Source organism: Carcharhinus amblyrhynchos, chromosome 3, assembly GCF_965287045.1.
Source record: "Carcharhinus amblyrhynchos chromosome 3, sCarAmb.v2.hapA, whole genome shotgun sequence".
NCBI classification, from domain to species: Eukaryota; Metazoa; Chordata; class Chondrichthyes; order Carcharhiniformes; family Carcharhinidae; genus Carcharhinus; species Carcharhinus amblyrhynchos.
The window spans coordinates 130,490,020-130,514,976 of record NC_137326.1 but is presented as its reverse complement, the minus strand read 5'-3'; the positions used below and the strand labels follow the sequence as shown (position 1 = coordinate 130,514,976).

General features: G+C 45.0%; 1 protein-coding gene across 1 annotated transcript in view; it reads right to left on the bottom strand.

The window, feature by feature from the left end:
* aadac (arylacetamide deacetylase) overlaps positions 1 to 16,808 on the bottom strand; it is a 47,111-nt gene extending 30,303 nt beyond the window's left edge. The window contains exon 1 of the mRNA XM_080186004.1: positions 16,480 to 16,808. Within this exon, the coding sequence (XP_080042130.1) occupies positions 16,480 to 16,617 (138 nt within the window). The 5' untranslated portion in view covers positions 16,618 to 16,808. The remainder of the gene's footprint in view (positions 1 to 16,479) is intronic.
* Positions 16,809 to 24,957: the final 8,149 nt, after the last annotated feature.

Sequence of the window (24,957 nt, the reverse complement as noted above, 5' to 3'; positions counted from 1 at the left end):
CACTGGACGAAAACAATCTGCACCTGAGCCAGTCCCAAGCAAAGAGCCTTTGCATTAAGCTAATGGTAAATCTTCACTGGTTTAAGTAGCTGTAAAGATATTGCTGGGTAAAGGCATTCTGGGAAATTGACTCATCTTAACATCTGTATTGAAATCTTTCCAACCTTTTTTTGGCTGGCGTAGTATACTTGGTTTTTGTGTTTTAATAAATATTTTAATTTTTTGTGTTAAAGGTTCACTCGTAGACTCCTGTGAATTTGTTCAGTAACTATCCTCCATGGTTTCTAACAAAAGGTAGGATCTATCAACAGTAAAAAGTCTGACAACACTGGGTTTTAGTCCAACCTATTTATTTGATAATATACTCACAAGCTTTCGGGGTTAGCCCCTTCGTCAGGTGAATGGAGAGTTCTGGCCTCAGACAGAGCATGTAAAGCACAGACAGTTTAGAGATTACTGATTAGAATGTGAATCCTTACACCTAACCTGCTGTTCAAGACCTGAAGTGGCTGATAATGTGAGTGGAAGGAGCACTTATCATTATCAATATCAGCCACTTCAGGTCTTGAACAGCAGGTTAGGTGTAAGGATTCGCGTTCTAATCAGTAATCTCTAAACTGTCTGTGCTTTATATGCTCTGTCTGAGGCCAGAACTCTCCATTCACCTGACGAAGGGGCTAACCCCGAAAGCTTGTGAGTATATTATCAAATAAATAGGTTGGACTAAAACCCGGTGTTGTCAGACTTTTTACTGTGTTTACGCCAGTCCAACGCCGGCATACCCACATCAGGATCTATCAAGCCAGGTTTCATTCTAGGGTCTGATTCATCCAGTATTATCAGCTGGGATCATCACAAATGGAACATAAAAAAGTTTTGGTACAATTGTGTAGCTTGTTTAGGAGAATACCTATGGGGTACTGTGTGCAGTTTTGGTGTCCTTATTTAAGAAAGGATGTAACTGTGTTGGAAGCAGTTCAGAAAAAGCTCATTTGACTGATACCTGGGAGGGGCAGGTGTTATGAGTAAACACAGGTTAAGCACGTATGTGCTGCAGTTCAGAAGGAGAAGTGATCTTATTGAAACACACAAGATCCTGAAGGATTTTAAGCACGATGCAGTATAAACCATAACAGCCAGCTAAGTATAATGTTCCAAGTCAAACAACATCCTATAAGCATACACCCCTTCTCAGACTTGGCACAAAAAAATTAGTATGCTCACATAACACTGGATTTTGTAGCTTTTCAACACCTGCTATGATATATTGGATTACAACAGAGGCTTCCCAGCCCTGGAACTCTCAGCATGCCTCAAGCGAGAGAGAGAGAGACATAGACATTGTTTGTCTCCAGCTTCTAGTTAGCAATCCACAGACAGCGGGATTTCCAACATCAGGGAGAGAAACAAGAAACAATACATCCTGTCTCAAGTCCAAACAACCTCTCAGCCAAGATAATACTAAAACTTGGACTTTCCTGTACAAAAGAAGCTGTCCCTCAGGCATCCCCTGACCTGTCAATTGTTCACCATCAGCAATTCAAAAGGGTCATTGAAACCTCAGGACACAGAATTAGGCCAGATTAAAAATAAACATTGTTTCAATTATCCTGCTCCAGCAACAATAAAAGATACCGGTTACAGATAACATGGTGTCAAAACAAAAATGCCAAACCTGCTTGAAAAAAGCCCTGCAAAAAACATGATTAAAGTACATTTTTAAAGGCACAGTATTGTTAAAACATCTACAGGTTCCCCCTTATTCACATCACTTGTTACTTTCTTTAAAAATATCTAATAAATTAGGCAAACGTGATTTCACAGTAGTTAAGGAAATTGAAAAATATGGTTCGGGATTCACACCCGCGCGAATCTCTGGCCATTCACACTGGCGGGATTCTCTGGCCATTCACGTCGGTGGGATTCTCTGACTATTCACGCTGAGGGGAGTCTCTGGATCTGCTGCTACGAACGGAGATGTGGATGAACACCAAATTCTCCATGCTCATTTGCAGCGGCAATGGGGCGTGAACGGCTGTCGATGTGCCCTCAAATGCCCTCAGTGATGGACAATAAATGCTAGCCCAGCCAGCGATGCTCACATCCCATGTACAAATAAAAACAAACTGAATTAACAGAGGCCTCCCTCCACCTTTTGTTAACTTCTTCTCCTCCCTAAATGTCGCATACCCATCAATATTCAGGGCCCCAATCTATGAGATCCTGTAGCCATATCTCTGTGTTGGCTATCAAATCGTACTTAATTTCTATTTGTGCTCAATTCAACTGTTTTGTTTAGAATGCTACGTGTATTTAAATACAATTGGGGAATCAAATATTACATTAGCCTTTATTGCAGAAGGGTGAAGAGTATAGGTTAAGGAAGTTTGTTGCAATTATCTCAGACCTTGGTGAGACCTCACTTGGACTATAGTTTTGGTCTCCTTACCCAAGGAAGGATATGGGTGCTTTGGACAGAGTGAAACAAAGGCTTGTTGCACTAGTTGCCCTATGAGGAGGAACTGAATAGAATTGGCCTACATTCTCTGGAATTTAGAAAAATTCTAAATACATGTAAGATTCTTATTAAAAAGCTTTTCTGAAAGGCTTTTCCTGTGGTTAAGTCATTGTTTAGGAGCGGCGCACTGACACAGTGGTTAGCACTGCTGCCTCACTGCTCTGAGAACCTGGGTTCGACGCTGGGGTTACTGTCCGTGTGGTGTTTGTACATTCTCCCTCTGTCTGCGTGGGTTTCCTCCGGATGCTCTGGTTTCCTCCCACAGTCCAAAGATGTGCAGGTTAGGTTGATTGGCCATCGCTCCTTAGTGTCCTGGGGTGTGTAGGTTGGAGGGATAAATGTGTCAGGTGGTGGGGATGAGGCCTAAGTGGGATTGTTGTTGGCGCAGACCCGATGGGCTGAATGGCCTCCTTCTGCACTGTAAGGTTTCTATGATTTCACTTCTATAAACAAGGGATTGGCCATTCTAGATCTGAGGAGAGGTTGCTTCATCCAGACGCTCATGAATTTGTACGATTATTGATGTATATCAGTGTAGATTTTTGGACACGAGAGAATGAAAAGATAAGGCAGAAAATGAAGCTGAGGTAGAAGTTCGATGGGCTGTATGGCCCATTCCTATTTATCACATTCTTTATAGAGCAAACTAGCTCCTTTAAAATCTTAAAGTGCTCCAGTTCAGCATTAAAAGGCATCCCTGTAAAAAAACTGACTCATTAACTTTACAGTTTGATTTGGTCTCAGACAGTGTGTACTGATTTATGCTGACAATCGAACAATGCCAGAAGCCAACAGCTTAGCCCCGGCTTGTTATTTTGATCATATGACCACAGCAAGCTCCCCACTAACAGCAGTACGACAACGACCAAATCATCTACTTCAGTCAGGTTAGACAACGGGGGAAAGTGCCCTATTCATCTCTGACATAATCCTAGAATCATCTACCCAATACATCCCGGACATTCTCTCTTCCACCTTCTTCCGTCAGGAAAATGATACTAAAATCTGATATCAGGTAGCAACCAACTCAAGAACAGCTTCTTCCCTGCTGCTGTCAGACTTTTGAATGGACCTACCTCATATTAAGCTGATCTTTCTCTGCTAGCTATGACTGTAACACTACATTCTGCACTCTCCCCTTACTTTCTCCATGTAAAGTTTATTTATTTATTAGTCACAAGTTGGCTTACATTCACATTGCCATGAAGTTACTGTGAAAATCCCCTGGTCCCCACACTCTGGCACCTGTCTGGGGACACTGAGGGAGAATTCAGCATGGCCAACGCATCAAACCAGCACATCTTTCGGACTGTGAGAGAAAACTAGAGCACCAGGAAGAAACCCATGCAGACTCTGCACTGTCAGTGCAGAGCCAGGGGTCAAAACGGGATCTCTGGCACTTGAGACAGCAATGCTAACCACTGTGCTACTGTCCTTTCTCCCCTGCTGCCATCAGACATTTGAATGGACATACCTCATATTAAATTGATCTTTCTCAACACCCTAGCTATGACTGTAACACTACATTTTGAACCCTCTCCTTTCTTTCTCTATGTACTGTGTGCTTTGTCTGTATAGCATGGAAGGAAACAATAACTTTCACTGTATAATAACACATGTGACAATAATAAATCCAATCAAATCAAATCATTCACTAGACTTGAGATGGCCTTCAGCATATTTTATCTCAATCTTACAGGAACAACTAGATTACATGGACTAATTAAAAAATATAGTTGAGGAGCTGTGATAAAATAAATATCGGTCTGGGATCAGTATTTGTTAGAAAAATGTGCCATTGGCAAATTCTTTTTTTGGAAACGGACATGGTAGTGTAATGATTCCATATAATGAAGAGAACATGAGCTTGCATATCAGCCTTTTGGCTAAGATTTAGCCTCAGATCAAGGCCAACATGTGGTGCGATGCCATATCTTGTCAGCTTGGATCTTGTTTGTCTCTCTTGTGGGGACTGTGAATTAGATTCAATTTGAATTTGGTTTTCGGAGAAAGCGAGGAATGGATTTGGACCTGCCCGGTCCGTTCTGAGTGTTGGCCTTCTAACTTTAAGAACGGTGTAAAAATTGTAACCCTGAGTTCAGCTCCTGCTACTGTTTGAAACAGTGATCTCAAGTTTATGAAAATCAGATGCTGAGATCAGTAGAACACAGCAAGGCGTTACTGGAAGGATATAAAAATCCATTGGCTCACTACTATCCTCTAGAGAAGGCAACTTGCCGAGCTTACCCGGTCTGGGTCTTTGTATGACACCACGTCCATACCAACTTAGCTGACTTGGAGCTGCCTGAGCTGGGAATTTATTTATCGGGACAAGATCCCACCAGAGGGTAACTAGGAATGGGCAATAAATGTGACCTTGCCAGTTAAACTTCCCTGACTCCAGCCAGGGATAATAAAGCCAAAAGGCATTTGAATCACCACTGACTTTTACGTGCTGCAAAAAGCTGATGAAATTGGGACTAAATCGGGCAGCGTGGTGGCACGGTAGTTAGCACGGCTGCTTCACAGCACCACGGACTCAGGTTCAATTCCAGCCTCGAGCCACTGTCTGTGTGGAGTCTGCATGTTCTCCCCGTGTCTATGTGGGTTTCCTCGGGGTGCTCCGGTTTCCTCCCACAGCTCAAAGATGTGCGTGTTAGGTTAATTGGCCATGCTAAACTGACCATGGTGTCAGGGGGATTAGTGGGGTAAATGTGTGGGGTTACGGGAAAAGGGCCTGTGTAGGATTGTGGTTGGCACAGACTTGATGGGCCGAATGGCCTCCTTCTGCACTGTTGGGTTTCAATGATTCTAAGATAGATAAAACATACTTCCAATAATGCAAAGTTGATGCTGTTTTGATGAATATATGGTGACAACATGTGGCAAACACAGACTGCCATTTGCAAAGATAGACAAACAGGTCTCATTAGTTTCACTTTTTTAGCTTCAGTAGTATCTGCCACCTTTCAGGTACAATTGACGCTATGTTGGCGGGATGTAAACCAAACTTCCAGCAAAGAAGAAAAGCTTATCAAAGAGTTCTTCATAAGGCTAATGCTCAGATTACAATGTTTACATCTGCTTTCGGAGCGATGTGCTACTTTTAGCTGCGAGTATTGGATTAGAGTCTTATGAAATCCTTGTGTCTAATTCTAGCCCTGGGAAGCCTTGCCAGTCTATCCCATGACATTGCAGCCTGCTCCCCTCTTCTCTTGCTGTCGTAAGGCTGTATTGTAGAGGTCAGGTGGGAAATAAAACTGGCTGAGATTCAGCCTCAGAAATGCAGAGTACGTTGGCAATTTATGAATTTTCAATTATAAAACAATGCATAAAGAGCTCAATCATTGAGATGTTCTCCAGGGACTGGTTTGAACGCATTTTGAGTACATAATGCTGATCAAAAAGAAACATAAAGAACAGTGATAAGATAGCGCACTACTGGTTTATTTGAGTAACCCTTTCATTACTCTTACACCAGTATGGTGCTAGGAAGGAGTGTTGTGCTGTCGGAGGTGCATGCTGTCTCTCAGATGATACGTTAAACAGAAGGCGGAATTTTACCAGCACAACCGCCCAAGGTTCGTACAATCCCGCCTGAGGCCAACAGAGAATGCCATTCTCCGAGCCTTGCCCGCACCAGGGCGGGCACGCCGCTAAAATTTTCTGATTAAGTTGTTGTGAAACAATCCCACGCCATCATCACAAAAACATTAGGAGCAAAAATATTCCAGTGTCAGAAGTTAGAGTAAAGTTCATTTATTAGTCACAAGTAAGGCTTACATTAACACTGCAATGAAGTTACTGTGAAATTCCCTCAGTCCGTTGCCCGTTCAAGTACACTGAGGAAGAATTTAGCATGACCAATGCACCTAACCAGCACGTCTTTCAGAATGTGGCAGGGAACCAGAGCACCAAGAGGAAACTCATGCAGACACGGGGAGAACATACAAACTCCATACAGACTATGACCCAAAACAGGAATCAAACCCAGGTCCCCGGCCCTGTGAAATAGCAGTGCTAACCATTGTGCCACCATGCCACCCAGTTGAGTACAGCTTCAATAATTTGGAATTCACCTGCAAAGCAATCTCAATATCAGTTTTACTTCCAAAAGATATCCCTCATGGATATTCTTTATGTTTTGTTTTATTCATTGATTTATGGGATGTGGGTGTTGCTGGGATGAGAGCCCAGCACTTATTGCCCACCCCTAACTGCACTCTATTTCAGAGATCTTTTTGAAAATCCATCACACTGTTATGCATCTGGAGTCACATAGAGGCCAGACCTGCTAAGGATGGCAGATTTCCTCCCCTAAAGGATATTAGTGATCCGGATGGGTTTTTATGACAATCTACAATGGTTTTATGGTCATCAGCAGATTTTTAATTCCAGATTTTCACTGAAATCAAATATTACAATCTGCTGTGGTGGGATTCGAACCTGGGTCCCCAGAGTGTTACCCTGGGTCTCTGGGCTACCAGTCCTGAAACAATAGCACTCCAGCACTGCCTCTCCATATACTGGACACAATGGCGGAGGATTGTTTTATGTATTCTGTCTTGCCTTGCAAACAAATGCCGATTCGCTAATTCAGAGAAGATGAATGGGAATCTCTGCCAATGCCACGGCTCCAAGAACATTGGTACTACAGGAAGCAGATTTGAGGAATTTATCCCCCCAACATGGAGTGTCATCCATTTGAGCATGAATTTGTGTTTGTGAAGGTCAGTGTGAGTTCCACTGACCCAGTGAACACCCAAGTTCAGATTCCTGATGTATGCATCCGTAGGTTAACTCTGATTGGACACACCCTCAGATGTTTCACTGCAGGACCTCCTGTCTCCAGCTATTCTGTCCCCACATTCTCTCTCCAGGTCACCAAATATCAATTGGGAAATAAACAGTCCTCCTTATTTAACTGTGGGACCTGGATGTCACTGGCTTACCAGCATTTATTGCCCAGTTCCCAAGAGTCAACCACAAATGCTCACATGTAGGCCAGACCGGGCAAGGACAGCAGATGTGCCAAAAGGACATTTGTGAACCAGATAGGTTTTTCCCAACAATTGACAATGGCTTCTTGGTCATCAGTAGATTCTTTAAATACAGATTTTTTTTTAATTGAATTCAAATTCCACCAGCTGCTGTGGCAGGACTCGAACCCAGGTCCCCAGAACTTTAGCTGAGTTTCTGGATTAATAGTCAGGCGTAATACCACTAGACCATCGCCTCCCCTTGATTGGAAGACTCCTGATTCTGAATCACACAGCCCTTCAACCCTGTCTCTTAATACTGTTCGAATTAATAAGCAGCAAAATGCTCAAAGGAAATGAATCTTTTTGTTTTCATTCTTCAATGATTTTTCTCCCAGCTTGTTCACAGCGGTGTCCTGGAGATTAATCTTCAATGACTGAAATTCTGAAAGGCTGGCAATCCCAGCATTTCTTTCAGGAAAAAATGTTGCAGCAGGATCACATGAATCATATTTATCCCCCAGTGCTGATTTAACACGATGTTTTGAACATGAAAGTGGCAGAACTGGAGTATAATCTCACCAAGTTTGTGCTCAACTTGAGGAATAACCTCCATCAATGCTGGCTGCTCACGTCCCATGAAAGAGTAAGAAAAAGATTGGACTCCTTCCATCCTCCAACTCACCAGCCAGCCTATTTTGTCCTATGAGGAATGGTTGAGGAGTCTGAGTCCATACTCGATGGAGTTTCGAAGGATGAGGGGGAGATCTAATTGAAACTTACGAAATACTGAGAGGCCTAGATAGATTGGACGTGGAGAGGATGTTTCTACTAGTGGGAGAGGCTAAAACTCAAGGGTGCAACCTCAGAGTGAAGCAACGCTCCTTTAAAACTGAGATAAGGTGGAATTTCTTCAGCCAGAGGATGGTGAATCTGTGGATCTCATTGCTACAGAGAGCTATGGAGACCACATCATTAAGTGTCTTTAAGACAGAAATAGATAGGTTCTTGATCAATAAGGAGGTCAAAGGTTATGGGGAGAAGGCAGAAGAATGGGGATGAGAACCATGTCAGCCAGGATTGAATAGTGGAGCAGCTTTGATGGGCCGAATGGCCTAATTCTGCTCCTATATTTTATGATCTTATGGTTCCCATAAACTTAATTTTGTCCAAAACACTGTTCCAAAGGAAGTCATTTCTATAAAACTTTCGTTAGTCCACATTTAGAGTATAGTGTTTAATTCTGGTCACCACATTACAGGAAGGATGTGGAGGCTTTGGAGAGAATGAAGAAGATATTGATCAGGATGCTGCCTGGATTAGAGGAAGTGAGCTATAAGGAGAGGCTGGACAAAGTAGGGCTGTTTTCTCTGGAGCGGTGGATGCTGAGAGGAGACCTGATAGAAGTCTATAAAATTATGAGAGGCATAGATAGGGTTGACAGTCAGAATCTTTTTCCAGGGTTGAAATGTCTAATCCTAGGGGGGGCCATACACTTAAGGTGAGAAGGGAAAGTTCAAAGGAGATGCGAGGGGCAAGTTTTTTTACACAGAGAGAAGGAGATGTCTAGAAGGTGCTGCCAAGGGTGGTGGTGGAGGCAGATGCGGTAGGGGCATTTAAGGGGCTTTTAGATAAGCACATGAATACACAAGGAATAGAGGGATATGGATCAAGGGCAGGCAAACGGGATTAGTTTAATGTGGCATCATGTTCCGCACAACATCGTGGGACAAAAGGCCTGTTCCTGTGCTGTACAGTTCTACATTCTACGTAAGTGCAGTTCACTCATCATCACTTTGTTCACTGTCTTACTAGTTGGTCTCATTCTTTTTAGACAAGACCAGCAAATGCACATATTTATTTCTATAGTACCTTTGAGGTAGGAAAATGTCCCAAAGTAAGACACAGAGGCATTAATAAACAACATATAGCTCCAAGCTACAGAAAGGAATATTAAGTCAGGTGATCAAAAGCTTCGCAGAGTTCAGAGATTTTAAGTGAGTGCCTTAAAGGAGGAAAATAACATTGGAAACCACAGAGGTTTAGGAAGGGAATTCCAGTGCTTAGGGACCAGGTATCTTGAAGGCACAGCTATCAACAGTGAGGCAATTGAAACTAAGATGCTCAGAAGAAAATGACTAGAGGAGCGCAAATATCTCAGAGGCCTGTGAGCCTGGGGGAGGTTACAGAGCTAAAAGTAAAGTAAAATTTATTTATTAGTCACAAAGAGGCTTACATTAACTCAGGTGCCTGTTCGGGTACACTGAGGGAGAATTTAGCATGGGCAGTCCACCTAACCAGCACATCTTTCGGACTGTGAGAGGAAACCAGAGCACCCGGAGGAGACCCACGCAGACATGGGGAGAATGTGCAAACTTTACACTGACAGTGACCCAATCTAGGAGTTGAACCGGGGTCCTTGGTGCTGCGAGGCATGGGCAGCAATTTTGGATGATGTCAACCTTATGAAGAAGAGAATGTTAAGAACATTGAGTTAAGATGCCCCCTACACTCTCACTCTTCCCATTTCAGAAACCTCCAGCCCTTCTGCTCTCTGCAATCTCAGCGTTCCTCCAATTCAGATTTCCTGTGCATTCACAATATTTATTCCCAACAGTGACAGGCATGCCTCCCACTAGCGAGGCACTAAACTCCAAAATTTCCTTCATTCCACGCCTTTATACTCCCTAAACCCAACTCCCCGAATATCTTCTTATATTACTCAGTGTCATTTTTTTCTCATATGCTGTCGTGAGGCACCTTTTCACATTAAATTGGAGTCTGCACATTCTCCCTGTGTCTGCGTGGGTTTCCCGCGTGGTGCTCCGGTTTCCTCCTACAGTCTGAAGATGTGCAGGTCAGATGGATTGGCCATGCTAAATTGCCCAGTAGTGTTAGGGGGATTAGCGAGGTAAATACTTGGGGAACAGGTCTGGGTGGGTCTTCCTCTTCATATCGGGGGGGGGGGATTACATGGGGTTACAAGGATAGGGCTCGAGTGGGATTGTCGTTGGTGCAGACTCAATGGGCCGAATGGCCTCCTTCTGCATTGTAGGACTCAATGAATCTATAAAATTATTTTTTTCGTTCCTGGTTTCCTGTTTTGTTGCTTGTTTGTCTGGACATACAGGGCCACCTGAACTCAAAGGGGGTAATGTGAAACCTTTCAACAATAAAAGTGAAAGCAGTTCACTACTGATTACTTTGCCAATGTGAGAAATGTTGCCGTCACGCAGAAGCAGATAGGCTACGATGAGAATACGAGTGCGGAGCTCCACTCTCTCTTCAAGTGATGCACATCTTTGTCAGAGTGCAGAAATTCATTGGAATCCTTTCAAAGTAACTTTGGCAGCATTTTTATGTGGCTCTTGCTGACTGAGTCAGAAGGTCAGGGGTTCAAACCACACTCCAGGGACTGGAGTGCATAATCTGTGATGACACTGCCCATCCAACACCAGCACAGCTTAACCAGTCACTGTCCAGATTGCTGTTTGTCAGACCTTGCCTTTCACAAGTTGGTGGCTCTGTTTCTCTGCAGAATAAAAAGGAAAGGCCTTGCAATTCTACGAGAGCCTTTCACAATGCCTGGACCAAAACATTTTTGCAGGACTGAAATACTTTTGAATTGTGGTCTCTGTGACTTTTGTAAGAAAAGGATATAAACAGCACTACACAAGTTCAAGTCCTTGGGGTGACACAGTGGTTAACACTGCTGCCCTCACACTGCCAAAGACCTGGATTCAATTCCCAGATTCGGATCTCTGTCTGTGTGGCAGTTGCACTTTCTCCCTGTGTCTGGGTTTCCTCCGTGCATTCCGGTTTCCTACCACAGCCCAAAGATGTGCAGGTCAGGTAGATTGGCCATGTGTGGGGTTATGGGGATAGAGTGTTAGGGGGATTAGCCGGGTCAATACATGGGATTACTGGGATAGGGCCTGGGGTAGAAACATAGGAGGAGGCCATTTGGCCCTTTGAGCCTGCTCTGCCATTCATTACGATCGTGGTTGAAAAATCCTGCTCTTTCCTTTGATCCCACTCATCCCAAGTGCTACATCCAGCTGCCTCTTGAATACATTCAATATTTTGGCATCAACTACTTCCTGTGGTAATGAATTCCACAGGGTCACCACTCTTTGGCTGAAGAAATGTCTCCTCATCTCCGTCCTAAATGGTCTACCCTGAATCCTCAGACTGTGACCCCTGGTTCTGGACTCCCCCACCATCAGGAACATCCTCCCTGTACCGACCCTGTCCAGTCCTATTAGAATTTTATAAGTATCTATGAGATCCCCCGCCCCCTCATTCGTTTGAACTCCAGTGAAAACAATCCTAACCTAGTCATTCTCTCCCCATACATCAGTCCCACTATCCCCAGAATCAGCCTGGTAAACCTTCGTTGCATTCCCTCAAGAGCAAGAACATCCTCCCTCAGAAAAGATGTGATTGTTGCCAGTGCAGGCTCGACGGGCTGAATGGTCTTTTTCTGCACTATAGGGATTCTATGATTCTAGGGTGGGGGAGAGTGGGCCTAAGAACAGTGCTCCTTCAAGGGTTGGTGCTGATTTGATGGACTGAATGGCCTCTTTCTGCTCTGTAGGGATTCTAAGGATCTACAACAAAGATACCAGTTGACCTCACAGTGAGACCTGTATCCCTCATATCCCCAAAGGCTCAAGTGTGACACATCACCAGAATGCTTAACAACAAAGGGTTACATTTTTAACCTTTCATGAACATGGGATATATCAAGGTGCTTTGTGGTAAATGGACGGCCTTTTCCCGAGAAGTAGCTTTTAAAAATTATTTTAAGGGATATGGATGTCACCCACGCATTTTTTGCCCTCGAGAAGGTGGTGGTGAGCTGCCTTCTTTAACTGCTGCAGTCCCTGAGGTGTAAGTACAGCCACAATGCTGTTAGCAAGGGAGTTCCAGGATGTGGACCCAGCGACAGTGAAGGGACGGTGATATATTTGCAAGTCCAGATGGTGAGCGACTTGGAGGAGAACGTACAGGTGCTCCCATACGCCTGCTGCCCTTGTCCTTCTAGCTGGTAAAGGTTGCAGGTTTGGAAGGTGCTGCAGTACATCTTGAACATGTGCAGCAGTGATGGAGGGCTTCAAGGTTTAAGGTGATGGATGGAGTGTCCTGGGATTGTGTTGAGTTTCTTAAGTGTTGCTGGATCTGCGTTCATCCAGGCAAGTGGGGGGTATTCCATCACACTCCTGGCTTGTGCCTTGCAAATGGTGGACAGGATTTGGGAGTCAGGAGGTGAGCTACTCATCACAGGCTTTCCCAGCCTTTGACCTGCTTCTATATTCTCAGCATTTATTAGTCTAGTCTAATTCATAGAATCCCTACAGTGCAAAAGGAGGCCATTCAGTCCATCTAGTCTGCATCACAATCCTACCCAGGCCCTACTCCCGTAACTCCACGTATTTACCCTGACACTAGGGTCAATTTAGCATGGCTAATCAACCTTAACCACATATCTTTGCACTGTGGGAGGAAACCGGAACACCCGGAGGAAACCCACGCAGACACGGGGAAAATGTGCAAACTCCACACGGACAGTGACCCGAGGCTGGAATTGATCTCGGGTCCCTGGCGCTAAAAAATAGCAGTGCTAACCACTGTGCCACCCACAAGTACCACTGTGCCACCCACAACAGTGCCACCACTCTGCCCACCTCTGTGCCACCGTGACACCCAGTTTCTGGTCAACTGTAACCCCTATGATTTTGATATTACAACAGCACAGGAAACACAGCAGCCAATTTACACACATGTTCCCACAAACAACGATGTGATAATGACCACATCTGTTTATGTGTGATGTACCACAGTTTGGTATGGGTCCTGCTCTGACCAAGACCATCAGAAACTACAAAGGGTCATGAATGTTGCCCAGTCCATCACACAAACCAGCCTCCCATCCGCTGACACCGTCTACACTTCCCACTGCCTCAGAAAAGCAGCCAGCATAATCAAGGATCCCACGCACCCCGGACATTCTCTCTTCCACCTCCTTCTGTCAGAAAAAAGATACTAAAGTCTGAAGTCATGTACCAACTGATTCAAGAACAGCTTCTTCCCTGCTGCTGTCAGACTTTTGAAAGGACCTACCATAAATTAAACTGATCTTTCCCAACACCCTCTCCATGACTGTAACACTATGGACAGTATTTTTCCATCCCGCCCGCCATGGGAATTGTAGTGGATGGGACAGGACCTGAGGGGGGATTTTCCGGTTTGGGGGCGAGCGCAGCTGGAAAATCCTGCCAAATATTCTGCACTTCCTCCTTTTCTTTTCCCCTATGTACTCAATGCATGGTATGCTTTGTCTGTATAGCATGCAAGAAACGATACTTTTCATTGTATCCCAATACAGGTGACAATAAGTCAAGTCAAATTGCTTCAGACCTGGAGTCACATCAGATCGGGTAGGGCAACAGATTTCCTTCCCTAAAGGCATTAGTGAAACAGATTGGTTTTAACGACAATGGTTTCACGGTCATCATCATTAGATATTTAACTTTATTGAATTCAAATTTCACCATCTGCCATGGTGGGATTTGAACCCTGGTGCATTATCCTGGGTGACTCGACAACTAGTCACTGACAATGCCACTATGCCACTGCCTCCCTCCCAAGCTCTCTCCGCTCACCTGACGAAGGAGCAGCGCTCCGAAAGCTTGTGGCGTTTACTATCAAATAAACCTGTTGGACTTTAACCTGGTGTTGTGAGACTTCTTACTGTGTTTACCCCAGTCCAACACCGGCATCTCCACATCTTCCCTCCCAAGCCAGCAACCTCAGGAGCCAGAGAGTCGTATTGGGAAACGTTGAGGGGAGTGTTCCCATTCCGCCCGCTGCGGAAATCGGAGCGGACGAGGGTCGGACCACGGGAAGGTCCGTTGGTCTCGGGTGGGATTTTCCAGTTTCAGGGTGAGCGTGACCGGAAAATCCCGCCTGCAAACTCTGTGTTTCTCTCCACAGATGCCACCAGACCTGCTGAATATTTCCAGATGTGGGTATGCCGGCGTTGGACTGGTGTAAACACAGTAAAAAGTCTGACAACACCAGGTTTTAATCCAACCAATTTATTTGATAGTAAACGCACAAGCTTTCGGGGTTAGTCCCTTCGTCAGGTGAATGGAGAGTTCTGGCCTCAGACAGAGCATATAAAGCACAGACTGTTTAGAGATTACTGATTAGAATGCGAATCCTTACACCTAACCTGCTGTTCGAGACCTGAAGTGGTTGACAATGTGAGTGGAAGGAGCACTGATCACAGGTTAAAGAGATGTGTATTGTCTCCAGACAGTACAGTAAGTGAGGTTTTGCAAACCCAGGCAAGTCACGGGGGTTACAGATAGTGCAGGTTAGGTGTAAGGATTCGCATTCTAATCAGTAATCTCTAAACAGTCTGTGCTTTATATGCTCTGTCTGAGGCCAGAACTCTCCATTCACCTGACGAAGGGACTAACCCCGAAAGCTTGTGCGTTTACTATCAAATAAATCGATTGGATTAAAACCTGGTGCTGTCAGACTTTTTACTGAATATTTCCAGCCCAGTTTGTGTTTTTGCTCCCTCTTTAAAACTGAGACCTGCATTGTTGGATCAATTGCAAGCCAACCTGAATGTGAGAGCGAGTAAAAGCTACTGCCAAAATGATGGAAGAGGGAGGTGGGTGGTGTGAGATAGAGGATGTTTAGCACTGCATGCCTCCCAACTTTCCAGCCAAGCAAACTCACGTGCAGGTTTCTAATAGAACACAAATTTCACCATCTGCATGGTGGATTCAAACCCAGCTCTTCCCAGAGCAATACCCTGGGTCTCTGGATACTGCTACTCCAGTGACGATATCACTACACCTCAAAGAAATTTGGTCTCAAATAAGCAGGTCGGTGAAAGTCAATGAAGCAGATAATTTGCTGCAAACAAGTCTGGAGAAAGTGCAACCATCCTTAGGGGGCAATCTAACACTGACAGGTGTTAGGCACATCTGGAGAGCATTCCTTTGCCTGCTAATGAAACTGTACGCATTTGAAATTTAATAACCCATCCCTGAAGACTGGAGGGTAGATTTATCCAGTCACTTTCAGCAAAGCAGCCATATTCAGGGAAATTCTTAGAATTATCACAGAATACAGTGCAGAAGGAGGCCATTCAGCCCATCGAGTTTGCACCCACCACAGTCCCACCCTGGCCCTATTCCCCACGTATTTACCTTGCCAATCCCTCCGACACTAAGGAGCAATTTAGCAATCAACCTCACTCGCACACCTTTGGACTGTGAGAGGAAACCGGAGCACCCGGAGGAAACCCACGCAGACACGGGGAGAATGTGCAAACTCCACACAAACAGTGACCCGAGGCTGGAATCGAACCCGGGTCCCTGGCACTGTGAGGCAGCAGTGCTAACCACTGTGGCACCTAGAGGTACCATTCCCCCACCATTGGCAGGCAAACATATATATATATAAATAAATGATGATCTATTAAACTTATTTAAAATAAAAGCATCACACCAGCAAATATCCCCGGTATTTTACATGATTTAAAATATTAGATTGCAGTTTTAAGATTAAATTAAAGGGACATCACAGTTTAGGGAGCAGCACCAATTTATAAAGAGTTAACGTGGTATTCCACTGTAGGAATTCTGAAAAAGGCTAAAAGTCTTTCCAGTCTGGCATTCAGGAATATTGTCCACTCACTACCCCGTGCTGTGACAATATCTCTCTTAGTTGTCATCTCCAGCTAAGTGTTAATCCATCTGAACTGCCTTTTATCTCGGAGTTAACCTGGGTATCCTTGCAAAAACTGGAGAGGACCTCAGCAATGAGTGGGGCTGGAGATCACCGGCAGTGCTTTTTTTTTAAACAGAGGGGGGAAGGAAAAAAAGGCAAGCAGGAATATTGCATGTACATTGGGTTGATAATGAGGAGGTGGGGGGGGGGGGGGTTCTTGGCACCTACCAGGTGTTCCAAACTTCGAAAACAAGCATCCACCACCATCAACTTCCACCTCTCGTCCATAGCCTCCGGGAGTGGGATGTACACATAATACGCCAGCAGCACACTGACTATGGTGAGCGCAACCAGCTTGCTTCCCATCTCCGCCGGAGGGCTGGCTGCCTCTGCTCCTCGCCTTCCGCGCCGGGCGACTCGCCTTTTGGCTCTCGGTCCCAGATAAAAGCGAGAGGATGCAACTGGAGTCACAAACTCCTTCTGTCTGTGGGATTTCTGCCTGACCGAGGCGGCCCCGCAAGACGTGACAAAGTTTCAGGTCGATGTGTGTGCGTGTGTGTGTGTGTGGTGTATGTTTTTTTTGCCAAACTGATATTACAACACGTGTTAATATCAGCTGATTTGTTCAGCCCTCCCGGGCGATCAGTTTTATTATCATTTCATATCGCCTTTCTCAGCCTCTTCCCAGTAAGGCAGAGACAGGTGGGGGTCCCCAGCTTCTGAGCCCATCACAACAAACATACCACGCCTTCAGGCACCCGCTTTATCCAGCAAGGTGATCATTGTGCAAAGATCAAAATCCACTGACATAAACAAAGCATTTCATCTTCCAGCAATCCACAACATTCAAACTACTTCAACATTCATTTTTTCAAATGTTCTCTCTTAAAGTTTTCTTACTGACTTTTCCTTTCGGAATAACCCACCCCCAAACAAGTCTTTTTTCCCCTTCTCTCCCCGTCGCTTTTCTGAGAAAATAATTAGACTATTTAGCATTTTATCATTATCATCAGCACAGTGGTTTGCACTGCTGCTGCACAGTGCCAGGGACCCAGATTCCATTCCCAGCTCGGGTCACTGTCTGTGAGGAGTTTGCACACTCTCCCCGTGTCTGTGTGGGTTTCCTGCAAATGCTCTGGTTTCCTCCCACAGTCCAAAGGTCACGGATTATAGAATCCTACAGCACAGATGGAGGCCAATGCACCAACCACAGACCCAATCAGGCCCTATCCCCACAATCACATACATTTACCCTAGCTAGTCCTCCTGGCACTAAGGGGCAATTTATCATGGCCAATCCACCTAACCTGCACATCTTTGGACTGTGGGAGGAAACCAGAGCCACTGGAGGAAACCCATGCAGACATGGAGAGCATGTGCAAATTCCGCACAGACAGTGACCCAAGCCAGGAATTGAACTTGGATCCCTGGCGCTGTGAGCAGCAATGCTAACCACTGTGCCACTGTGCCGCGGGTCAGGTGCATTAGCCATGCTAAATTGCCCCTTAGTGTCCTGGGATGCATAGGTTAGAGAGATTGGGGGGTAAATATGTAGGATTATGGGGATAGGGCCTGGGTGGGATTGTTGTTGGTGCAAACTCGATGGGCCAAATGGCCTCCTTCTTACTGTATGGTTTCTATGATCCTCAGCATATTCAAACAGGTGCCTGAGTGTGGGATTTTCACAGTAACTTCATTGCAGTGTTGGTGCAAATCTACCTGTGACACCAATAAATAAAAAAATCTACATTTTAAATTTGTATTTTTTTAAAAACTTTTAGCCTTTTCTCCCATGTTTATTTTCTAATGTATGGAGCAATGGAATAAGTTAAGTAAAAATAAACTTCCTGGTTTAGTACTGGCTGGGGTCTGCCAAAACTAACAATAATGTGATTGTATACTTCAAAAATGTTTCCCATAATAAAGTGATAAATGCAATGTCAGTAAAAAATTGATGTTATCAAAGTCATAAATTACATTGAATGTAGACTGTGAATATTGCATGTGTCACAACTGGGAGGCCATGGGAGTCACTAGACTATTAATCAGGAAACTCAGCTAATGTTCTGGGAACCTGGGTTCGAATCCCATTAAATTCAATTTAAAAAAAATCTGGAATTAAGAATCCACTCATGACCATGAAACTATTGCCGATTGTCGGATAAACCCCATCTGGTTCACTAATGTCCTTTAGGGAAGAAAATCTGTCATCCTTATCTGTTCTGGTGTCCCTGTGACTCCAGAGCCACAGCAATGTGGTTGACTCAACTGCCCCCTGAACAAGGGCAGCTAGAGATGGGCAATAAATGCTGGCCAGCCAGCGATGCCCAATTCCCACAAATGAGAGAAAGAAGCTGGAACACCTTAGAGTGCAACTTGATCCATTAAAAAAACTTAACTACCTTTGCACCATTCGTAATGACTGTTTTGAAATGCCTGTAAAGTGTTAAACTAAAAGCGGAGGAATTTAGACTAGCTAAGAGTAGTGGGCGAGAAGAGGATTGGGAGAGGTTTAAATGTCAACAAAGATTGACAAAGAAGTTGATAAGGAAGGGTAGGAGAAACTATGAAGCTGGGCTAGCGCTTAATATAAAAAAGGATAGCAAGAGTTTTTATAAATATATAAAAAGGAAGAGGCTGGCTAGGGTGAATGTTGGTCCTTTAGAGGATGCGAAAGGGGACCTAGTGGTAGGGGATGGGGATATGGCTAAGGTATTGAATAATTTTTTTGTTTCTGTCTTCACGGAGGAGGACGTGAATAATTTGCCGGGTGTTGGCGATAGAAAGGTGGTAGGACTGGAGGGTCTTAATGACATTACTGTTACTAGAAAGGCGGTGCTCGACAGACTGGAGGGGCTGATTGTGGACAAGTCCCCAGGACCGGATGGAATGCATTCGAGGGTTCTGAAAGAAATGGCGGAGGTGATAGTGGATGCCTTGGTGGTTATTTTCCAAACGTCGCTGGATTCCGGGGAAGTGCCGGATGATTGGAAAACGGCTAATGTTACGCCGTTGTTTAAGAAGGGTGCCAGGCAAAAGGCGGGGAATTATAGGCCGGTTAGTTTAACATCTGTGGTAGGTAAAATGTTAGAATCTGTCATCAAGGAGGAAATTGCGAGGCATCTTGAAGGGAATTGCTTGATAGAGCAGACGCAGCACGGTTTCATTAAAGGGAAGTCGTGTCTGACAAATTTACTGGAGTTCTATGAGGATGTGTCTAGGGCAGTGGATAGAGGAGAGCCGGTGGATGTGGTCTTTCTAGATTTTCAGAAAGCATTTGACAAAGTGCCTCACAAGAGGTTATTGCAGAAGGTCGAGGGACATGGAGTTGGGGGTAAGGTGTTAGCGTGGATAGAAGATTGGTTGTCAAATAGGAGGCAGAGAGTGGGGGTCAACGGGTGCTATTCGGATTGGCGGATGGTGACTAGTGGAGTGCCCCAGGGGTCGGTGCTGGGGCCTCAGCTTTTTACCATTTATATAGATGATCTGGAGGAGGGAACCGAGTGTAGAGTGTCGAAATTTGCTGATGACACCAAGATTGGGGGAACGGCAAATTGTGCGGAGGGTGTGGAGAGTCTGCAGAAGGATCTAGATAGGCTGGGCGAATGGGCCAGGAAATGGCAAATGGAATTTAATGTTGGCAAGTGTGAGGTGGTCCACTTTGGTAGGAAAAATGGTAGGAAGGACTATTACTTACGAGGCGAAAAACTGCAGCAGGCGACGGTGCAGAGGGACCTCGGGGTCCTTGTGCATGAGTCGCAAAAACCCAGCTTGCAGGTGCAGCAGGTGGTCAGGAAGGCGAATGGGATGCTGGCCTTCATAGCGAAGGGGATTGAATATAAAAGTAGGGAGGTCTTGCTGCAGCTGTATAGGGCATTGGTGAGGCCGCAACTGGAGTACTGTGTGCATTTTTGGGCGCCGCACCTGCGCAAAGATATTTTGGCCTTGGAGGGAGTGCAGAGGAGGTTTACTAGGCTGATACCGGAGTTGAGGGGGTTGAGCTATGAGGAGAGGCTGAATAAACTGGGCTTGTACTCGTTAGAGTTTAGAAGAATGAGAGGAGATCTCATTGAGACGTATAAGATGATGAATGGGATGGATAGGATAGAGGTGGAAAGACTCTTCCCGCTCAAAAAAGACAATAGGACTAGGGGGCACAGCCTCAAGATAAAAGGGGGGCGGTTTAGAACAGAGTTGAGGAGGAACTTCTTCACTCAAAGGGTGGTGAATCTCTGGAATTCTCTGCCCGTTGAAGTGGTGGAGGCTGCCTCGCTAAATATTTTTAAGACACGGGTTGATGGGTTTTTGATAGGAGAGGGGATTAAGGGTTATGGGGAGAGGGCGGGAAAGTGGAACTGAGCAGCGACAGATCAGCCATGATCTTATTGAATGGCGGGGCAGGCTCGAAGGGCTGGATGGCCTACTCCTGCTCCTATTTCTTATGTTCTTATGTTCTTATGTTCTTCTGTGTTTCTTAAGTGGCTGAGTAACTTGGGCTTGTACTCTCTTGGAGTTCAAACAATGAGGGAGAGTGGGATCTGATTGAGGCATACAAAATACTGAAGAGGATTGATAAGGTGGACATTGAACAGATGTTCCCCTTCTGGGACCAGTCTAGAACAAGAGATCTTGGATGTAGCGTGAGAGGAGGTGGAATCAAAACTGAGATGAGGAGAAACTATATCACTCAGAGGGTTGTGAATCTGTGGAACTCACTGCCCCAGAGTGCAGTGGAGGCAGAATCAATCAACAGGTTCAAGAAAGAGATAGATATGTTTCTGTTGAAAAGCAGGATAAAGGACTAGGGGGGAGCAGGCAGAGAAGTAGAGTTCAGACCAGGATAAGATCAGTCATCATGGTGGAATGGACTCAAAGGGTTGAAATGTCTATTTCCGCTCCTAACTCCTATGTTCCTGTGTTCTTTGACTGCATTGAGCTACCTCAGAATGCAACATGCTGTATGCACAGAGCCTGAATATTATTGCGCTTTGTGCAAAGGCTATTTTGAAATGTTTGCAATGTCCTTTCTGATATTTTATGATGAAAGTATATATTTTCAAAAAAAGTGACATCCTATTGACTGCGACAAAGGCAACCCTTCCTTCTTCGTCCTTTTAGACCTGCCTGTAGCCACTGGCACGTTTGACCACACAAGAAGTGGACCCACAAAAGAAAGTTAAAATGTTCTCATCGTAACCTTCAAGTTCACAGCCAAGAATGCAACAGCTGAATCCTGGACTGACACAAACAACTTGCCTTTGACTTGTGAAATTTTAATTATGTTTGTTTATCATGTCACGTTACAACGTCATTTTAATTTTTAAAATGCACCAGTGGAATGATAGCGGGGAAGAACTGATATTTCAGGTTTTACAACATCAGGTACAGCCTGAATTCTGCTCAGTGCTTTGACAAAATGCCTATGCTTTTACTGGCAAATCTTTTTCCACGTCAGTCACGGGGTGAATTAAGTCACCTTCCCACTCCAAATGTGACCATGTTACAATGAAGTTTTGTTTGAAATTATTTGACGTGAATTAGAAGTAGTGTTGCCACCATGTGAGGGAGGGTGGAGAGACTGCCTGTCATTTTAATGAGGAGATGATGGCCTAGTGGTATTATCACTAGACTATTGATCCAGAGACTCAACTAATTTCTGGGGACCTCGGTTCGAATCCCACCACAGCAGGTGGTGAAATTTGAATTCAATTAAAGAAACTGGAATTAAGAATCTACTGACGACCATGAAACCATTGTTGATTGTTGGAAAAACCCATCTGGTTCACTAATGTCCTTTAGGGAAGGAAATCTACTAACCTTCCTTGGTCTGGCCTCCGTGTGACTCCAGAGCCACAGCAATGTGGTTGACTCCCAATTGCCCTCCAAGGGCAACCAGGGATGGGCAATAAATGCTGGCCAGCCAGTGACACCTATGTCCCATGAATGATCAAGAAAATTATATGACCTTAATTCTGCAATTGCATGATCCAACCAAACAGTTTAATGCAGAAAATATTTTCACCTCTGTTAATGAAAGCAGGTTTTTCATGATATTTGAAAGGGTGATTTGCTATTTTAACCTTGTGTCAGGGGTTAGCAGAGTATGTGGGGTGACAGGGATAGGGCCTGGGTGGGATTGTGTTCGGTGCAGACTCGATGGGTCAAATGGCCTCCTTCTGCACTGTAGGGGTTCGATGGGTGTAGATAGAGGATTGGTTGTCAAATAGGAGGCAGAGAGTGGGGGTCAATGGGTGCTATTCGGATTGGCGGTTGGTGACTAGTGGGGTGCCCCAGGGGTCGGTGCTGGGGCCTCAGCTATTTACCATTTATATAGATGATCTGGAGGAGGGAACCGAGTGCAGGGTGTCGAAATTTGCTGATGACACCAAGATTGGGGGAAAGGCAAATTGTGCGGAGGGTGTGGAGAGTCTGCAGAAGGATCTAGATAGGCTGGGCGAATGGGCCAGGAAATGGCAAATGGAATTTAATGTTGACAAGTGTGAGGTGGTCCACTTTGGTAGGAAGAATGGTAGGAAGGACTATTACTTACGTGGCGAAAAACTGCAGCAGGCGACGGTGCAGAGGGACCTCGGGGTCCTTGTGCATGAGTCGCAAAAACCCAGCTTGCAGGTGCAGCAGGTGGTCAGGAAGGCGAATGGGATGCTGGCCTTCATAGCGAGGGGGATTGAATATAAAAGTAGGGAGGTCTTGCTGCAGCTGTATAGGGCATTGGTGAGGCCGCAGCTGGAGTACTGTGTGCAGTTTTGGGCGCCGCACCTGCGCAAGGATATTTTGGCCCTGGAGGGAGTGCAGAGGAGGTTTACTAGGCTGATACCGGAGTTGAGGGGATTGAGCTATGAGGAGAGGCTGAATAAACTAGGCTTGTACTCGTTAGAGTTTAGAAGAATGAGGGGAGATCTCATTGAGACGTATAAGATGATGAATGGGATGGATAGGATAGAGGTGGAGAGACTCTTCCCGCTCAGAAAGGACAGTAGGACTAGGGGGCACAGCCTCAAGATAAAGGGGAGGCGGTTTAGAACGGAGTTGAGGAGGAACTTCTTCACTCAAAGGGTGGTGAATCTCTGGAATTCTCTGCCCGTTGAAGTGGTGGAGGCTGCCTCGCTAAATATTTTTAAGAAGCGGGTTGATGGGTTCTTGATAAGAGAGGGGATTAAGGGTTATGGGGAGAGGGCGGGAAAGTGGAACTGAGCCACAACAGATCAGCCATGATCTTATTGAATGGCGGGGCAGGCTCGAAGGGCTAGATGGCCTACTCCTGCTCCTATTTCTTATGTTCTTTAGAGGGATATGGGTCAAATGCGGACAATTAGGACTAGGTTAGTGGTTAAAAAAAGGGGTGGCAAGTTGGACCAAAGGGCCTGTTTCCATGCTGTAAACCTCCATGATTCTATAAGTGGCTGGAGGACAGGTAGAGTTGGTGGGGAAACCCTGCCATTTGAAATACCCTGGCTCTTGTCTTCGGCTGCCAAGACTGCAAGTTTCAGAATTCCCTCCCTATACCTCTCTGGCTCTTCAACATCCTCTCTTCAAAACCTGCATGTTGGTCACCCTTCCTGATAATTTCCTTTGAGTTTGGTGCCAATTTGTGTCTGGTAATAAGGCCACTGGAGACAGTTTACTCCATTAAAGGCGCTATCTAAATGCAAGTCGTTGGCAGCACAGTCACGCTCACTCAGCTGCCGATGAGCTCATGAATTCAAGCTGTTGACATAACTGAGAAAAGATCAAGATCCCCAATATTGATTCCTGGGGCCCCACGTTCAATATATCCCTCCTTATTCCATTTTGGAATACTTCTGAACCTTCCACAAGTTTCTTATCTGTTCCCAAATTGCTCAAATTGCAGAGAGATCCAAGGTCTTAATAAATAAACTTGTTCCAATGTCAGAGATCACAACAGACGCCGCTCCTGATCCCCTGACGGAGTGTCAGACAGCTTCCAACCAGAACCAGAAATAGCACAGGATTAATTACGAAAGTGAGCTGCCAGAGTGAATCTTACTCTACCATATCAGAAACACTTTGCTCATTTTACAAGACTTGTCTATTGCTGGAGGGCAAGCCAAACATGAAATGTTTATGAGTGCATCTTGGCTCTTACCCATCCCCGAGAGCATTTATTACTACAGGTACAGCCTTGCTGATCACAAACATTTTGCCAAAGCAAAATACTGCACATGTTGGAAATCTGAAATCAAAATGGAAAATTCCGCGAGTACTCAGCAGGTCAGGTAGCAACTGTGGAGAGAAAAACAGAGTTAACAACCTAGGTCATCCATTCCCCCCCATCCAGCTACTTGCTAGGTATCCCAGAAGAAGGCGATGGCCTAGTGGTATTATTGCTAGATTATTAAACCAGAGACTCAGCTAATGTTCTGGGGACCTGGGTTCGAATCCCACCATGGCAGATGGTGAAATTTGAATTCAATAAAAGCAATCTGGAATTAAGAATATAGTGATGACCATGAAAGCATTGTCAATTATCAAGAAAACCCATGTTGTTCACTGATGTCCTTTAGAAGGAGAAATTTCTTCGGCCAGAGAGTGGTGAATCTGTCGAACTCTTTGCCACAAAAGGCTGTGGAGGCCAGGTCATTGAGTGTCTTTAAGACAGAGATAGATAGGTCCTTGATTAATAAGGGAATCGGAGTTATAGGGGAAAAAGCAGGAGAAAGGGGATGA